The sequence below is a fragment of the Bos indicus genome, chromosome 5 (genome assembly GCF_029378745.1).
Source record: "Bos indicus isolate NIAB-ARS_2022 breed Sahiwal x Tharparkar chromosome 5, NIAB-ARS_B.indTharparkar_mat_pri_1.0, whole genome shotgun sequence".
In the NCBI taxonomy this organism is placed as follows: domain Eukaryota; kingdom Metazoa; phylum Chordata; class Mammalia; order Artiodactyla; family Bovidae; genus Bos; species Bos indicus.
Genome location: NC_091764.1, coordinates 116,314,292 through 116,330,892, shown reverse-complemented (window position 1 = coordinate 116,330,892; position 16,601 = coordinate 116,314,292). Strand labels below are relative to the sequence as shown.

Below are 16,601 nucleotides of genomic sequence, written 5' to 3'. Positions count from 1 at the left end.
ACTTCTCACAGCTATTTGTAAGGCCTCCTCAGACAGCTATTTTGCTTTTTTGCATTTCTTTTCCATGGGGATGGTCTTGATCCCTGTTTCCTGTACAATGTCACAAACCTCCGTCCATAGTTCATCAGGCACTCTGTCTATTAGATCTAATCCCTAGAATCTATTTGTCACTTCCACTGTATAATGGTAAGGGATTTGATTTAGGTCATAGCTGAATGGTCTAGTGGTTTTCCCTACTTTCTTCAATTTAAGTTTGAATTTGGCAATAAGGAGTTCATGATCTGAGCCACAGTCAGCTCCTGGTCTTGTTTTCAGTGACTGTATAGAGCTTCTCCATCTTTGGCTGCAAAGAACATAATCAATCTGATTTCGGTGTTGACCATCTGGTGATGACCATGTGTAGAGTCTTCTCTTGTGTTGTTGGAAGAGGATGTTTGCTATGACCGGTGTGTTCTCTTGGCAGAAATCTGTTAGCCTTTGCCCTGCTTCATTCTGTACTCCAAGGCCAAATTTGTCATTACTCCAGGTGTTTCTTGACTTCCTGCTTTTGCATTCCAGTCCCCTATGATGAAAAGGACATCTTTTTTGGGTGTTAGTTCTAAAAGGTCTTGTAGGTCTTCATGGAACCGTTCAACTTCAGCTTCTTCAACATTACTGGTTGGGGCATAGACTTGGATTACTGTGATATTGAATGGTTTGCCTCGGAAAGAAACAGACATCATTCTGTCGTATTTGGGATTGCATCCAAGTACTGCATTTCGGACTCTTTTGTTGACTATGATGGCTACTGCATTTCTTCTGAGGGATTCCTGCCCATAGTAGTAGATATAATGGTCTTCCAGTTAAATTCACCCATTCCAGTCTATCTTAGTTCGCTGATTCCTCGAATGCCAATGTTCACTCTTGCCATCTCTTATTTGATCACTTCCAATTTGCCTTAATTCATAGACCTAACATTCCAGGTTCCTATGCAATATTGCTCTTTACAGCATCGGACCTTGCTTCTATCACCAGTCACATCCACAACTAGGTATTGTTTTTGCTTTGGTTCCTTCCCTTCATTCTTTCTGGAGTTATTTCTCCACTGATGTCCAGTAGCATATTGGACACCTACTGACCTGGGGAGTTCATCTTTCAGTGTCCTATCTTTTTGCCTTTTCATACTGTTCATGGGGTTCTCGAGGCAAGAATACTGAAGTGGTTTGCCATTCCCTTCTCCAGTGGACCACATGCTGTCACACCTCTCCACCATGACCCACCCATCTTGGGTGGCCCCACATGGCATGGCTTAGTTTCATTGAATTAGACAAGCTGTGGTCCATGTGATCAGATTGGCTAGCTGTCTGTGATTGTGGTTTCCATCTGTCTGCCCTCTGATGCCCTCTCTCAGTGCCTACCATCTTACTTGGGTTTCTCTTACCTTCGACCTGGGGTCTCTCTTCATGGCTGCTCCAGTGGAGTGTAGCCGCTGCTCCTTACCTTGGACGTGGGTGGGGAGGTATTTATTTTAAGCAGATTTTAAATAAGGATTGATAACACTAATTTCTGTTTAATTCTGTTATCATCAGACTTAATAACTTCAGTTAATGTTCTGTATATGTAACCTACATATGCTCAGGTGGTAAAGAATCCACCTGCAATGCAGGAAACCCCTGTTCAATTCCTGGGTGGGAAAGATCCCCTGCAGAAGGAATAGGCTACCCACTCCAGTATTCTTGGACTTCCCTTGTGGCTCAGATGATAAAGAATCCACCTGCAATGTAGGAGACCTGGGTTTGATACCTCGGTTGGGAAGATCCCCTGGAGGCGGGAAAGGCTACCCCTTCAGTATTCTGGCCTGGAGAATTCCATGGACTGAATAGTCCACAAGGTTGCAGAGTCAGACTTGACTGAACGACTTTCACTTTCTGTATATGTAACCGTCTTACAATAGCTTTCAATCTGCAGATTATCGATTAACCCCTCAAAAAGCCATGTTTCATACCTGTTAGTTAACTGAAAGTTAGCTAAATATATTTGCAGCATTTTTAACCATTTCTAGTTCTTTTAAAAAAGACAATGAACTTCTAAACTCAGCCATATTTCCAGTGATTTGCAGTATTCTTCTATGTTACTCTTTCTGCTTTTGGCACTAGAAATTTAAATTGCTTGTGGACATGAGGGGATGAATGTGAAAAAGAAAAAACATTAGACAGAGAGAGTTGTAGTTGAAATGACGCCGCACCTTGGAAGTTGTTCTGTACTATGTGCTCATGGTTGCAAAACAGTTTTCCATTTGAGTTGGGAGTCACCAAGATACCCCAGTTTTGGTGATTCACTGGGAGGACTCATAGGACTCAGCATATAGTTGTACCCAGGATGGTTACTCATAACAGTGAAAGGAAACAAAGAAACCTCCACAAAGGGAAAAGGCACATGAGGAGCTCTAGGAAACCAGTTGCAAGGTTCCGTGAATCCTCCCTCAGTGAAGTCTCGCAGGACAGGCTTAATTCTTCCAGCAACTAGTTGTGACAACATATATGAGATGTTAACCAAAAACTCATTAAAGACTCAACTCTGAGGATTTATATTAGGGAATGGTCACATAAGCACCTCCATTCCCCCAAATTCCAGACTCTGAGAAAGAAAGCACATGTTCAGCCTAGATCATATTGTTGATACAGTTTAGGCACAGTGATACATTCTTAACAGAAAGTGGTGGAGGGACTTCCCTGGCGGTCCAAGGGTTAAGACTCCATGCTGCTTCCACTGCAAGGGGCACTGGTTCACTTCCTGAGAGTGACTTAGCACGAGCACATCAGTTGTATTTCACTTTCCTTAGTAGCCTGCTTCCTTTGGCACTGGGCAAGACTTTTTATCATTAAAAATAAATAACTTTTTTCCTGTCTTTCCTTCTCCAGGGAAATCTAATGTAATGGATGCACTTAGTTTTGTAATGGGAGAAAAAATAGCTAATTTAAGAGTGAAAAATATTCAAGAACTCATTCATGGAGCACACATTGGAAAACCTGTTTCTTCTTCTGCAAGTGTGAAAATTGTATATTTGGAAGAAAGTGGAGAAGAGAAGACATTTGCAAGGACTATCCGAGGTATTTTTTTTCTTGGGATAGCAGATATCAGAAGCAAATAATAGAACCTATTTTGATTCTCCACTGGACTTTTCTTTAAGCAGACATATTTATTCAGATTCCCCTACTGTCAGATAGCGGTTTTTCTCCCTGGTTATTAGTTTAAAAATGAAAGAAGGAGTTTACCTCAAAGGTGGTGATATCATAAAAGTTCTTCCTGAGATTCTTTATGTATCTTTATCTAGTTTTCGTAGTGATGAAGTAACTATAAATGCATATTTTTGGTTTGTATAGAAAGTTTTTCCTACCACCAAAAAGCAAATCGCATGAAATATTTGACTTTTTATTTTGTTAGGATTTATTCACAAATCCTTGTATTTCCTGAGTAAATAAGATTCAGAGTTACATATATATATATATATATATTTCTATTTATGCTAGGATTTTACTGGGCTTCTGTAAATAGATGCCTCTTGGTTGTTTTTTAAAAGTCCTAGATGAGGTACCAGCATGGTTGGATGAAAGTTCTCTTCCGGTTGCAGACTTACCATTTGTGGATGGGACTTGGGAGCCTTGTAGGACCTTTTTATTTTATAAGCACCCTAATACTATTAATGAGGGCTCCACTATCATAATCTAATCACCTCCTAAAGGCCTCACCCTCTAACACCATCACTTTTGGGTTTAGGATTTCATCGCATGAATTCAGTGGAGACACAAACACTTAGACCATTAAATGATCTTATTTAAAATAGCAATGCCTCTCTCTCCTACACAGAGACTTCCATACCCCTTTCCTACCTCCATTTTACTCAGCACTTAACACTTTCCTACATGATATTTATTTTACTTACCTATCTCATTTTTGTCTGCCTCCATCACTAGGATATAAGCTTGAGATCAGACTTTTGTCTGTTATGTTCACTACTGTAGAATACTACTGGGCATGTAGTAGACACTCAGCATTTGTTGATTGATTAAATGCATTTTTTAACATGTATATTACTGCCATAACTGGCCATTTCAATAGTTGTTGATACATATCTGGTATTTATACTTCCCATAACAGCATTTGTTCTTTTATTTTAGGAGGATGCTCAGAATATAGTTTTAATGATAATCCTATGAGTCGTTCTGCTTATATCACAGAGCTGGAAAAGATAGGCATAATAGTCAAAGCACGGAACTGTTTAGTTTTTCAGGTAAGTAGCAATAGTATTTTGTTTTATTCATGATTTTGAAAATGTATCACTATATTTTATATGTTGGTGTGCTTAACTATTTTTGAAAGGGAACTGTGGAGTCAATTTCAATGAAAAAACCCAAAGAAAGAACCCAGTTTTTTGAGGAAATCAGCACTTCAGGAGAGCTTATAGGAGAATACGAGGAAAAGAAAAGAAAGTTACACAAAGCCGAAGAAGATGCACAATTTAATTTTAATAAGAAAAAAAATGTAGCTGCAGAGCGCAAACATGCAAAATTAGAGAAAGAAGAGGTAAGATGTCATGAGGTAGCCAATTAAGTGTTGCATACAAAACCTGTATTAGAATTGTAAGTATTGGTTTGGGGTTACTAAAATAATTCTTTTAGTAACTTAAATAAAGCCCATTATTCATCAAAGATAAACTTTTTGGTATATTTTCCAGTTTGGGTTTCTTTCTCCAAAATAGGCAGGACAACTTGAGCTGCAAAGGTGTCTGATTTTCCCAACTAAAATTAAACTTGAAGGATTTATATCTCATATGGCAGAGGGCCTCAGATTTTTGGATCTTATGCTTGTATACTTTAAAAATTATTGAGGACCCCAAAGAGTTATCTATCAATGTTTATTGTATTTGAAATTAAAACTGAGACATTTAAAAATTATATTTTGATGATTTATTTTTGTGAAAATAACAATAAACTCATTGTATGTTAACATAAGTAGCATATTTTTATGAAAAGTAAACTGAGTTTTATAAAACCAAATAATTAGAAGAGTGGTATTGTTTTACCTTGTATAATTTCATGAATATCTGACTTAATAGAAAACTGGTGAATTCTCATACCTGTTTTTGTGTTGAACCTGTGCTAAGACCTAGGAACTTTACCCTCCTTTGGCTCTTACACCATTGGTGCAAATGTCAACACAGTGAAAAAGACAAATGAAATCTGAGTATTATTAGGAAAACAGTTTTGATTTCAGGGGCTCCATGAAAGGGTGTTGGGGAACTCTAGGAGGCCGTGGTCACACTTTGTAAATGCTGTTCTGTGGTACCTCTTGGTGCCCTTCACAGTGCCTGCTGTAGCGCCTTGTAAACTGTTGCCTTTAGAGTATTCTTTTATCAAATGCAAAGTAGATTTTGTCATTGTTTTGCATAAAACCTCTTCTGGAGCAATGCTTTTCACTGCACTGAGAATTTAGTCTCCCTTCCCAGCCTGCTGATCTGCCTCTTGTTCACCTCTGAAACTTTAACTTCCTCTACTCTTCAGCCACATTGACCTTTATCATTTATTGAAAATACCACATTCCCTTTTGTCCTAGAGCTTTTGCTGTTTCCTCTGCCTAGATAATTGTGTGCCTGATTTTTACATGGCTCATACTCTCATTGAAGTTTTCATAAAAAAGCCATTTTCTCAGGCAGACATTTGCTGTCCACTTGCCCAATCTAAATTAGCATCCCTTCCCTGGTTCTATTGCATTACCCTATTTTGTTTCTTTTGTAGCATATTTTGCTGTATGAAATTATCTTGTGTATTATTTATTGCTTATTTATTCTCTGACTCTGCTTCCCTCCTTGCCCCACTAGGATAACTTGGTTGTAATCTAAGAAGAGCAGAGACTGTTTCTACCTTATTCCCTACCATATTTTACAGCACATAGAAGAGGGCTTGGCACACAATAGCCAGTTAATAAATATTTGAAAAAATAAATGAAAGATAGACGTGTTCCTTATTAGTGATATTTCTCTGCTTCTTCAGATTTTTATGTGTGTGTGTGTTCTTGGTTTTGTCAGTGGAAAGGGATGGTGGTGTAAGTGCAAGTCAAACTATAGTTTTTGTAATACACTAAAACAGCTTATAGCAGAGTAGAATTGCATAACTTTAAACATTATAAGGATAGTTAGAATAGTCCAACTTCATGATTATTTTTAACAACATCCTGGCAGATTGCTGTTTACCTGTTACTTGGAATATTTCATTGATTAAGAGCTTTCTTCATAAGGTAGAACATTCCTTTTTTCTTTACTAATGGTACAATTGGGCTTCCCTGGTGGCTCAGAGGTTAAAGCGTCTGCCTGGACTGTGGGAGACCCGGGTTCAATCGCTGGGTCAGGAAGATCCCCTGGAGAAGGAAATGGCAACCCACTCCATTACTCCTGCCTAGAGAATCCCATGGAGGGAGGAGCCTGGTAGGCTACAGTCCATGGGGTCACAAAGAGTCGGACACGACTGATCGACTTCACTTTCACTTTCAATGGTACAAATACTCAGGAAATTCTCCCATCTCACATATAATTTAGAACTTTAACAATCCTATTTGTTCTATTCATAGAAAAAATTACATTCTATAGAAGAAATTTTACCTGGAATCTTTGAATTGAAAATGGCTAGAAACTTTAAAAGTGATATTACTTCCTTTAGTTTACAAATGGGGAAGCTGGTGTCAGACTTGCTTGCCAAACTTCTGAGGTCAAGACAGAAGTGGGACAGGACTCAGTTAGTGGGTGCCCCAGATAGTTCTTTTGGAAAAGGAAATGGCAACCCACTCCAGTATTCTTGCCTGGAGAATCCCATGGACAGAGGAGCCTGGTGGGCTATAGTCCATGGGATTGTAAAGAGTTGGACATGACTGAGTGACTAACAAATGGTTCTTACCACCATACCACTGTGTGCATGAATATAAAATCCTTTAATGGTTTATTATAGAAGTATATGCAGAAGCCTTATCCAAATAATGGTACTTTGGGCAAGAATATCATTTGTTAATGACATAAATGAAAATTCATTAGAGATCATTTATTAGTACTCTAGTTGAGTTTATGAAAGGTCAATGTAAAATATACTCCCTCTTAACTGTTGTTGAATTTCACTGTTGTAGGCAGACCGTTACCAGAATCTCCTTGAAGAACTGAAAATTAACAAGATACAACTGCAGCTTTTCCGACTGTATCACAATGAGAAAAAAATTAATTTTTTATACACTGAGTTAGAGCGTGTGAATAAGAATTTGAGTGTCACAAGAGAGTCTCTTTCTCATCATGAAAACATAGTTAAAGCCAAGAAAAAGGAACATGGAATGTTGAGCAGACAACTACAACAAACACAAAAAGAATTAAAGTGAGTTTTCAAAATCATTATTAACAGTTGGATTTTATTTAGATTGATAGAAATATTGTGATGCTTTGAAAATTGATTTTTGAAATAGATTTTTTACTTTGGAATACTTTTAGATATACAAAAAATTATAAAGATAGTATAGAGAGTTCCCATATTCCCCACACTAAATTTCTCTCACTTATAGCAGGAGGAGGAGGGGTCTACAGAGGATGAGATGGTTGGATGGCATCACCAACTCAATGGAAGTGAGTTTGAGCAAACTCCCAGAGGTAGTGAAGGACAGGGAAGTCTGGCGTGCTGCAGTCCATGAGGTTGCAAAGAGTCAGACACGACTTAGCGACTGAACAACAAATAACATTTTACATTATTAGTATGCTACACTTGTCAGAATTAATTAACCCATATTTATTCATTATTATTAACTAAATTCCATACTTGGTTCATTTTTTAATGTTTGACTTAATGTTCTTTTTCTGATCCAGTATACCATATTATATTTAGTCATCATGTCTTCTTAAGGTCCTCTTGGTTGTGACAGTTTCAGACTTAAACCTTGTTATTGGTATCCTTTACAGTTTTAAGAAGCATTGGTGAAGCTTTTTGAGACTGTATCTCAATTAGTATTTCTCTGTTACTTTTCTCATAATTAGACCAGTTTATGGGTTTTGGGGAAGAAGACCACAGAGGTAAAATGCGATCATTATCATAGTACATCAGGAATGTCAGCATATCATATACAGGGAATTCCCTGGTGGTCTGGTGGTTAGGGCTCTCTGTTCTTGTTGCTGAGGGCCGGGGTTCAAACTCTGGTTGGGGAACTAAAATCCCACAAACCACATGGTGTGGCCAGTAAATAAATAGACTCTACCATAAATTTTAAAAATATATGTTATATTATTAAATCATCTATCTAATATAGTATCAGCCTGCCATCATTATTGATGGTTTTTGGGGGGCTTTTTGGCTGTGCCACATAGCATGTGGAATCTTAATTCCCTGACCAGGGATTGAACCTGTCCCTCCTGCAGTGGGAGCATGGAGTCTTAACCACTGGACTATAAGGGAAGTCCCACATGATATTCATTTGCTTAATTGTTCAATTCCAGTAATCATGCATGGCAGTACCAGAATTATTAAACCATGTCCTTGTGGGAAGCAAATTTATCAACTAGAGTACAAGGCTTGTGTATAATTATTTTTGCTTTTTATTTTATGGGCTCTGGTCATTTCCAGTATTATTTAGGTTAACACATTTCCCCTTATCCTCTTCAGTAAGGTGGTTTCATACATTTGTACTACAGTTAGATTCTTCTGTCACTTTCTATATTTTATCTGGGATCCCTCGCCTTCTAAGTGAATTTTTTTTTAAATGTGTACATTAAAGTTTGCTCTTGGAGCTGTAAATTTCTGTAGGTTTTGACAAATGCATGATGTCATGTGTCCATCACTGCAGAATCATACAGAGTAGTTTATCACTCTTTAAAAATTCCCCAGTGCTTCACCTATTTGATTTTGCCTCTTACTTGGCAATCATTGATCTGCTTACAGTCTCTGAAAGTCACTATTTAGCATTTCTTTTTAAATGTATAATTTGATCAGAAGAGCTTCTTGCTTTTATATAAGATTTTCCTTTAAAGCAAAGTTTATTTTTCTTTTTAGATCTCTTGAAGCACTGTTAAATCAGAAGAGGCCTCAATACATTAAAGCTAAAGAAAACACTTCTCACCACCTCAAGAAATTAGATATGGCTAAAAAATCAATAAAGGACAGTGAAAAACAATGTTCTAAACAGGAAGATGACATAAAAGCCTTGGAGACAGAGCTGGCTGATTTAGATGGTGCATGGAGAAGTTTTGAAAAGCAGATTGAGGAAGAAATGTTACATAAAGGACGAGACATTGAACTAGAAGCTGGTCAGGTGAAAAAGTTGGCATGTGGGAAATCATTTGTTTCTACTGTTTCAGCTTCTCCTTTTGATTAGAATTTAAAGGATGACTTCTCTTTCTGATTATTTTAAGAGATTGCCGCAGAATTTAAATTATGGGGATTTTGATTTTTCAGCCTATATGGAGAACCTAAATTTAATTTTTACACTAGGCTATTTTTCCTTTATAAAAGTAGATTACATCGTAACATTTGTGAGTTAACTAAAGTCATAGAAAATACTTCAGCAAGATTACATGGTTCATTTTATGGAATTATATTCATATGTTTTTAAGGTAATTAACATTCATGAGGAAAAAATAATTACCTTAAAACATAATTATATTCATATGTTCTTAAGGTAATTATTTTTTCCTCATGAATATTTTAAAAACTTAAAAGTCAGATTATATGTGGCTTTGAAGAGACATGATCACTTAATTGACAGGAGGGAAATTGGTTAAGATTGTTTAAAATGTTAAGTGATTAATGAATATCCAATTTAGTATATAAGATATAAGTCAATAATAGATATCCAGAAATTTATAATCCAAAGTTTTCAAACATTCTTTCAACTAAATTTCTATTATTTATTTCTTTCATTAATTTTATGATAACTTTATTTCACAATATATATGCTAAAATAATTGTGACTGTATAGATATAAAAATACATAATTTTCTCTGAACTCCTCTTATTTCTGGACCATTAATGAGTTTTAATGTGCTTTCTCTTACAGAATTTCTTACAGAGACCTTATAGAGTTGGTTTTGAATACCTTGTTGATCTATCTAAACAGTTTAAAATAAGATGTTCATTTTGTGTTCATGCTATCTTAGCTGGAGAAGATGGCTAATTATGATATAATTCAAGTAAAATATTTTTGATAAGTTTAATTATCTGCTAGTAAAGAATATCATAGAAAGAATTTCCTCTCACACTTCTTTAAATGAATTATCAATGTTTAAATGCTTTTTATATAGCTGGTTCAATATAAAGAACTTAAGGAACAGGTAAGAAAGAAAGTGGCTATAATGACCCAACAGTTGGAAAAGCTGCAGTGGGAACAGAGGTCTGATGAAGAAAGATGGGCATTTGAAAAGAGGAGACATGGAGAAGTTCAGGTACCTTGGTTTGTGTAATAAATGATTTAGAATTATTTTTCATGAAATTTTATTCCCTTTTTATATTTGTTTTTCAGTATATAAATGGTTTTACATCAGATATAAGGAATTAATTAAATTTTCTGGATTACCTGTTAGACTGCTTAGCACTATTTAGGTCCTCTTTCATAGTCTAAGATATAGACAGTGTAAGGACTTCCTTGGTGGGTCAGTGGTTAAGACTCTGCCTTCCAGTGTAGGGGATGTTGGTTCAATCCCTGGTTGAGGAACTAAGATTCCACATGCCGTGAGGCAACTAAGCCATGCACCAAATTTAAGAGAGAAACCCACGTGCCTCAGTGAAGACTGAGCACAGCCAAATAAGTAAAATAAAAGTGTAAAGAAACTGATAAAAATAACATATAAAAATAGTGTCTTCATGTAGTCAGTAAGCATTTTATGCATACTTGTATAATGATAGGCAGAAAACAAAGAGGAACTAAAGAGCTTTTTGACAGAGGTGAAAGAGGAGAATGAAAAAGCTGGCTTAAAACTCAGCATTCATAAAACTAAGATCATAGCATCCAGTCCCATCACTTCATGGCAAATAGAAGGGGAAAAGTGGAAACCGTGGCAGATTTTATTTTCTTGGGCTCCAAAATCACTGCAGATGGTGACTGCAGCCTTGAAATTAAAAGATGCTTACTCCTTGGAAGGAAAGCTATGACAAACCTAGACAGTGTATTAAAAATCAGAGACATCACTTTACTAGCAAAGGTCCATATAGTCAAAGCTATGGTTTTTCCAGTAGTCACATACAGATGTGAAATTTGGACCATAAAGAAGGCTGAGTTCCAAAGAATTGATGCTTTTGAACTGTGGTGTTGGAGAAGACTCTTGAGAGTCCCTTGGACAGCGAGGAGATCAAACCAGCCAATCCTAAAGGAAATCAACCCTAAATATTAATTACAAGGACTGATGCTGAAGCTCCACTACTTTGGCTACCTGATGTGAAGACCTTTCCTATTGGAAAAAACCCTGATGCTGAAAAAGACTGAGGGGAGGAGTAGAAGGGGGCGACAAAACATAAGATGGTCAGATGGCGTCACCGACTCAATGGACAGGAGTTTGAGCAAACTCTGGGAGATAGTGAAGGACAAGGAAGCCTGGTGTGCTGCAGTCCACGGGGTCACAAAGAGTCAGACATGACTTAGCAACTGAACAACAACATAATGATAGGCACAGGCAGATGCTGTTGTCTGTTCTTCCATTGAGGTTAGGAGGAGTATAACTAAAGGGAAAAAAAAACAAATAGTATAAGTGAAAGGTCATTTGGAAATACTAAGGACATAGCCCAAGAGGAGCTTCATAGTCTACATGAGAGGTAACCATCAAGACGGCATTATACTATTCTGCCTTAGAGTAAGAGAGACTTGGCTTCCATCCAGTCTTGTCCTGTCACTGACTGTGTTGATATAGCTGAATCATTTCACTTCTTTGAACTTTGATTTCTTCATTTGTACAATGTCTTTTTTTGGTCTTTTTGTCTGTCTTTTTTGTGGCTGAGTTATATTCCATTGTATATATAATATACCACATCTTTATACATTCATCTATCGATGGACATTTAGGTTGCTTCCTTATCTTGACTATTGTAAATAATACTGCAGTGAACATGGGAGTGCATATCTTTTCTAATTACTTTTTTCTTCACAAAAATATCTAGGATTGGTATTGCTGGGTCACATGATAGTTATATTTTTATTTTGTGAGGAATCTCCATACTGTTTTCCATAGTAGCTGCACCAATTTACGTTCCCACCAGTAGTGCATGAAAGTTCACTCTTCTCCATATCCTTGCCAATACTTGTCTTCTTGATAACAGCCATTCTGACAGGGGTGAGATGATATCTCATTGTGATTTTGACTTGCATTTCTCTGATGATATTGAGCATCTTTTCATGCACCTGCTATCTGTATGTCTTCCTTGGAAAAATGTCTATTCAGATAACCTGCCCATTTTTTAATTACTTCTTGTTTTTATGTTGAGTTGTATGAGTTCTTTGTACATTTTGGATGTTAACCGCTTAGCACATATACTGTTTGCAAACCTCTCCCATTCAGAGCTGCTGCTGCTGCTGCTGCTGCTAAGTCGCTTCAGTCGTGTCCGACTCTGTGCGACCCCACAGACAGCAGCGCACCAGGCTCTGCTGTCCCTGGGATTCTCCAGGCAAGAACACTGAAGTGGGTTGCCATTTCCTTCTCCAGTGTGTGAAAGTGAAAGTGAAGTCGCTCAGTCATGTCCAACTCTTCGAGACCCCATGGACTGCAGCCTACCAGGCTCCTCCGTCCATGGGATTTTCCAGGCAAGAGTACTGGAGTGGGGTGCCATTGCCTTCTCCGACCTCAGCTTAAATCACTATAAGCTTCCCTCTTAGGACTACTTTTGCGCATTCCATAGGTTTTGGATCATTGTATTTTGTCTCTAGGTGTTTTTAAAAAATTTTTTCTTTGATTTCTTCAGTGATCCATTGGTTGTTTAATAATAACTGTTTAGTCTCCACATATTTGTTTTCTGGCAGTTTTTTCCTTCTGTTTGATTTCTAGTCTCGGTTGTGGTCAGAAAACATGCTTGATATGGTTTTAGTTTTCTTAAATTTATTGTGACTTGCTTTGTGGCAACTCCTGGTTCTAGATCACTTAGTAAAGGAATAAGATTATTTATTGACTATGCCAAAGCCTTTGACTGTGTGGATTACAAAAAACTGGAAAATTCTGAAAGAGATGGAAATACCAGACCACCTGACCTGCCTCTTGAGAAACCTATATGCAGGTCAGGAAGCAACAGTTAGAACTGGACATGGAACAACAGACTGGTTCCAAGTAGGAAAAGGAGTATGTCAAGGCTGTATACACCCTGTTTATTTAACTTCTATGAAGAGTACATCATGAGAAACGCTGGGCTGGAGGAAACACAAGCTGGAATCAAGATTGCCGGGAAAAATGTCAATAACCTCAGATATGCAGATAACACCAGCCTTATGGCAGAAAGTGAAGAAGAATTAAAGAGCCTCTTGATGAAAGTGAAAGAGGAGAGTGAAAAATTTGGCTTAAAGCTCAACATTCAGAAAACTAAGGTCGTGGCATCTGGTCCCATCACTTCATGGCAAATAGATGGGGAAACAGTGGCTGACTTTATTTTTCTGGGCTCCAAAATCACTGCAGATGGTGACTGCAGCCATGAAATTAAAAGATGCTTACTCCTTGGAAGAAAAGTTATGACCAACCTAGACAGCATATTCAAAAGCAAAGACATTACTTTGTCAACAAAAGTCCGTCTAGTCAAGGCTATGGTTTTTCCAGTGGTCATGTATGGATGTGAGAGTTGGAGTATAAAGAAAGCTGAGCACCAAAGAATTGATGCTTTTGAAGTGTGGTGTTGGAGAAGACTTTTGAGAGTCCCTTGGACTGCAAGGAGATCCAACCAGTCCATCCTAAAGGAAATCAGTCCTGGGTGTTCATTGGAAGGACTGATGATAAAGCTGAAACTCCCAATACTTTGGCCACCTGATGCAAAGTGGTCACTCATTTGAAAAGCTGACTCATTTGAAAAGACCCTGAAACTGGGAAAGATTGAGGGCAGGAGGAGAAGGGGACAACAGAGGATGAGATGGTTGGATGGCATCACCGACTCAACGGACATGGGTTTGGGTGAACTCCGGGAGTTGGTGATAGACAGGGAGGCCTGGCGTGCTGCGGTTCATGGGGTCGCAAAGAGTCAGACACAACTGAGCAACTGAACTGAAAACACATTAATGTTGCTGTAATGCACGGGATGAATTAGACAGGGAAAATGCTAAAGATAAACAAATTAGAGACTACCACAGCCCTTGGACTTAGTGATAAAGTGAATGGAGCAATACTTGTGAAGTCCTCCTTCCACAAGCCTGTAGTTGCCTTTTAGATTCCTATACAGTTACAGTATTGAGCCGCTCTAGTGGAATTACTTGTCTGTTTCCCCACCAGACCTTAGTCCTTGAGAGCAGAGACTCTGTCTTGTTCATTATAGTATCTGTAGTTTCTAGCACATGGTAGGCTGTGAATAAATATTTACTGAATGAGTTAGTTTGAAAGAGAGAGAGGACTGTATATAAATATTTGAAAATAATCCCCTTGGGGTTTGAAGTTACCAGAGTAAACTTGCTGAAGATAGATACCTAGTAAATGATGGAGTGAGGATTTGAACCTTGATTCCTGAAACCTCAAAACTCTTTACCATACTGCCTTTTCAAAATAAAAATTTGCTCTCCTGAGAATTTTCATATGGTTATCTATATATTTCAAATTTAGAACAATATATGTTTATTTCAAATTTAGAACAACATATGCAATTAAAGGCTTCCCCAGTGGCTCAGCAATAAAGAATCTGCCTGCAGGGCAGGAGCTGCAGGAGAATGCGGGTTTGATCTCTGGGTCGGAAAGATCCCCTGGAAGAGGGCATGGCAGCCCACTTCAGTATTCCTGCCTAGAGAATCCTATGCACAGAGGACCCTGGTTGGCTAAGGTCCATAGGGTCACAAAAGAATTGGACATGACTGAAGTGACAGCATGCACAGACACATGCTATTACAAGTTCTAGGCATCTAGTGAAAAACTGTTTGTTTGGAGTTGCTATAATTGATTTCAGATTTCATTTCCTATTATAGGAAAATATAAAACAAATAAAGGAACAAATAGAAGATCATAAAAAGCGAATAGAGAAGTTGGAGGAGTATACAAAAACATGCATGTAGGTATAGTAAAAAAAATTGCTTGCAGCTTTCCTGTATCTCTGGGGTCTTGTATATTTGTGGTGAATGCTTCCCCTGTATCATAATGTTCTCACTCTCCCATTGTTTTTTTATTTCATGGTAGATAATTAAAAATTATAATTAACCACTTAAGGTTGAGATTTTGAAAATATAAATGTTTAACAGTGGTGAAACTTAAAACTCTCCTTTGGTATTGATATTTTATAACAAAAATATGTCATGAAAACTATCAGCACCTAAGTATTCTATCACTAAGAATTTCTTTTTAATTGATATTTACTTACTGTTAAGCTCATGATGATTGCTCTGGTTATAGTGAGTGAGCTATTCTTTTTTCTCAGAATCCAGAAATATGTATCTTTTGACTCAAGAATTATTTAAGTATCTTTTGCTCATGTTTGGTGTTAGGTTTATTATATTGTATTTTTCACCATTTGAAATAGATAGAGCACTATCCCATTCCCCTGCGATGCCAGGCTAGAGTGTATTGCAATTCCTAAATTTTGGTTTTTCTTTTTGCTGTATAATGTATTATTGTTATTGTCATATAGGAATTGCTTGAAAGAAAAAAAAGAGCAAGAGGAAAACTTAGTGAATGAAATAGAAAAAACAAAATCAAGAATGTCTGAAGTTAATGAAGAGTTGAATCTTATTAGAAGTGAATTGCAGAATGCTGGAATTGATACCCATGAAGGAAAACGTCAGCAAAAGAGAGCAGAGATTCTAGAACACCTTAAGAGACTTTACCCAGATTCAGTGGTAATTGAAATAAAAAGGCTAAGCTTTCTTATTTGTGATTAAAAATTTGAAATTATTAGGAAGTATTATTATTTCAGAAACCTATAAATTTTGTGTTTTATTATTTATACTTAAGGCATAATAGTAACTGGGGTAAAATGTGTATAATCCCCAGTAATGTCTATAGGTAAGTAATTATTGGGGAGAAACATTGATATGAACACATTACCCAGAGAGTCCAGATATCCCCAAAGGATATGTGTATATGAAATAGTCTGTTGCCCTGTAGACACATAGCCTTAAACCTCATTTTCTTCATGATTTCAGTTTTTTTTTTAAGTACTTTCTTCAGTGGACATTGTTGGCATACTTTTGAACAGTGAATTTTTATTCTCTAAATCTGACTGTCCATCCAGTATTACTAGCTTATTTCATTGGCCCCAATGCAGCAATATCTAACTTGTTATGTGAGGTATCCACTTCAGAGAATTATTTCTTTTGGTATTGGGGTCTGTCGTCTCACTCTTGTCACTAACACCAGGGTACACTGTGTGCTCCTTGTTTCACGACAGCCTTTTTTTTCAGCATCTGACACTGTTAACCACTTGCACTTTTTGAAACTCTCCTTGATACCACAC

At 37.2% G+C, this 16,601-nt stretch overlaps 1 protein-coding gene across 1 annotated transcript in view; it reads left to right on the top strand.

Annotated features, from left to right (window-relative positions):
• The window catches only part of SMC1B (structural maintenance of chromosomes 1B), an 82,219-nt gene that overhangs the window by 6,123 nt on the left and 59,495 nt on the right, over positions 1-16,601 (top strand). The window contains exons 2-9 of the mRNA XM_019960169.2: positions 2,901-3,089; positions 4,158-4,270; positions 4,360-4,563; positions 7,150-7,388; positions 9,048-9,306; positions 10,295-10,435; positions 15,121-15,203; positions 15,777-15,984. Coding sequence (XP_019815728.2) covers positions 2,901-3,089; positions 4,158-4,270; positions 4,360-4,563; positions 7,150-7,388; positions 9,048-9,306; positions 10,295-10,435; positions 15,121-15,203; positions 15,777-15,984 — 1,436 coding nt within the window. The remainder of the gene's footprint in view (positions 1-2,900; positions 3,090-4,157; positions 4,271-4,359; positions 4,564-7,149; positions 7,389-9,047; positions 9,307-10,294; positions 10,436-15,120; positions 15,204-15,776; positions 15,985-16,601) is intronic.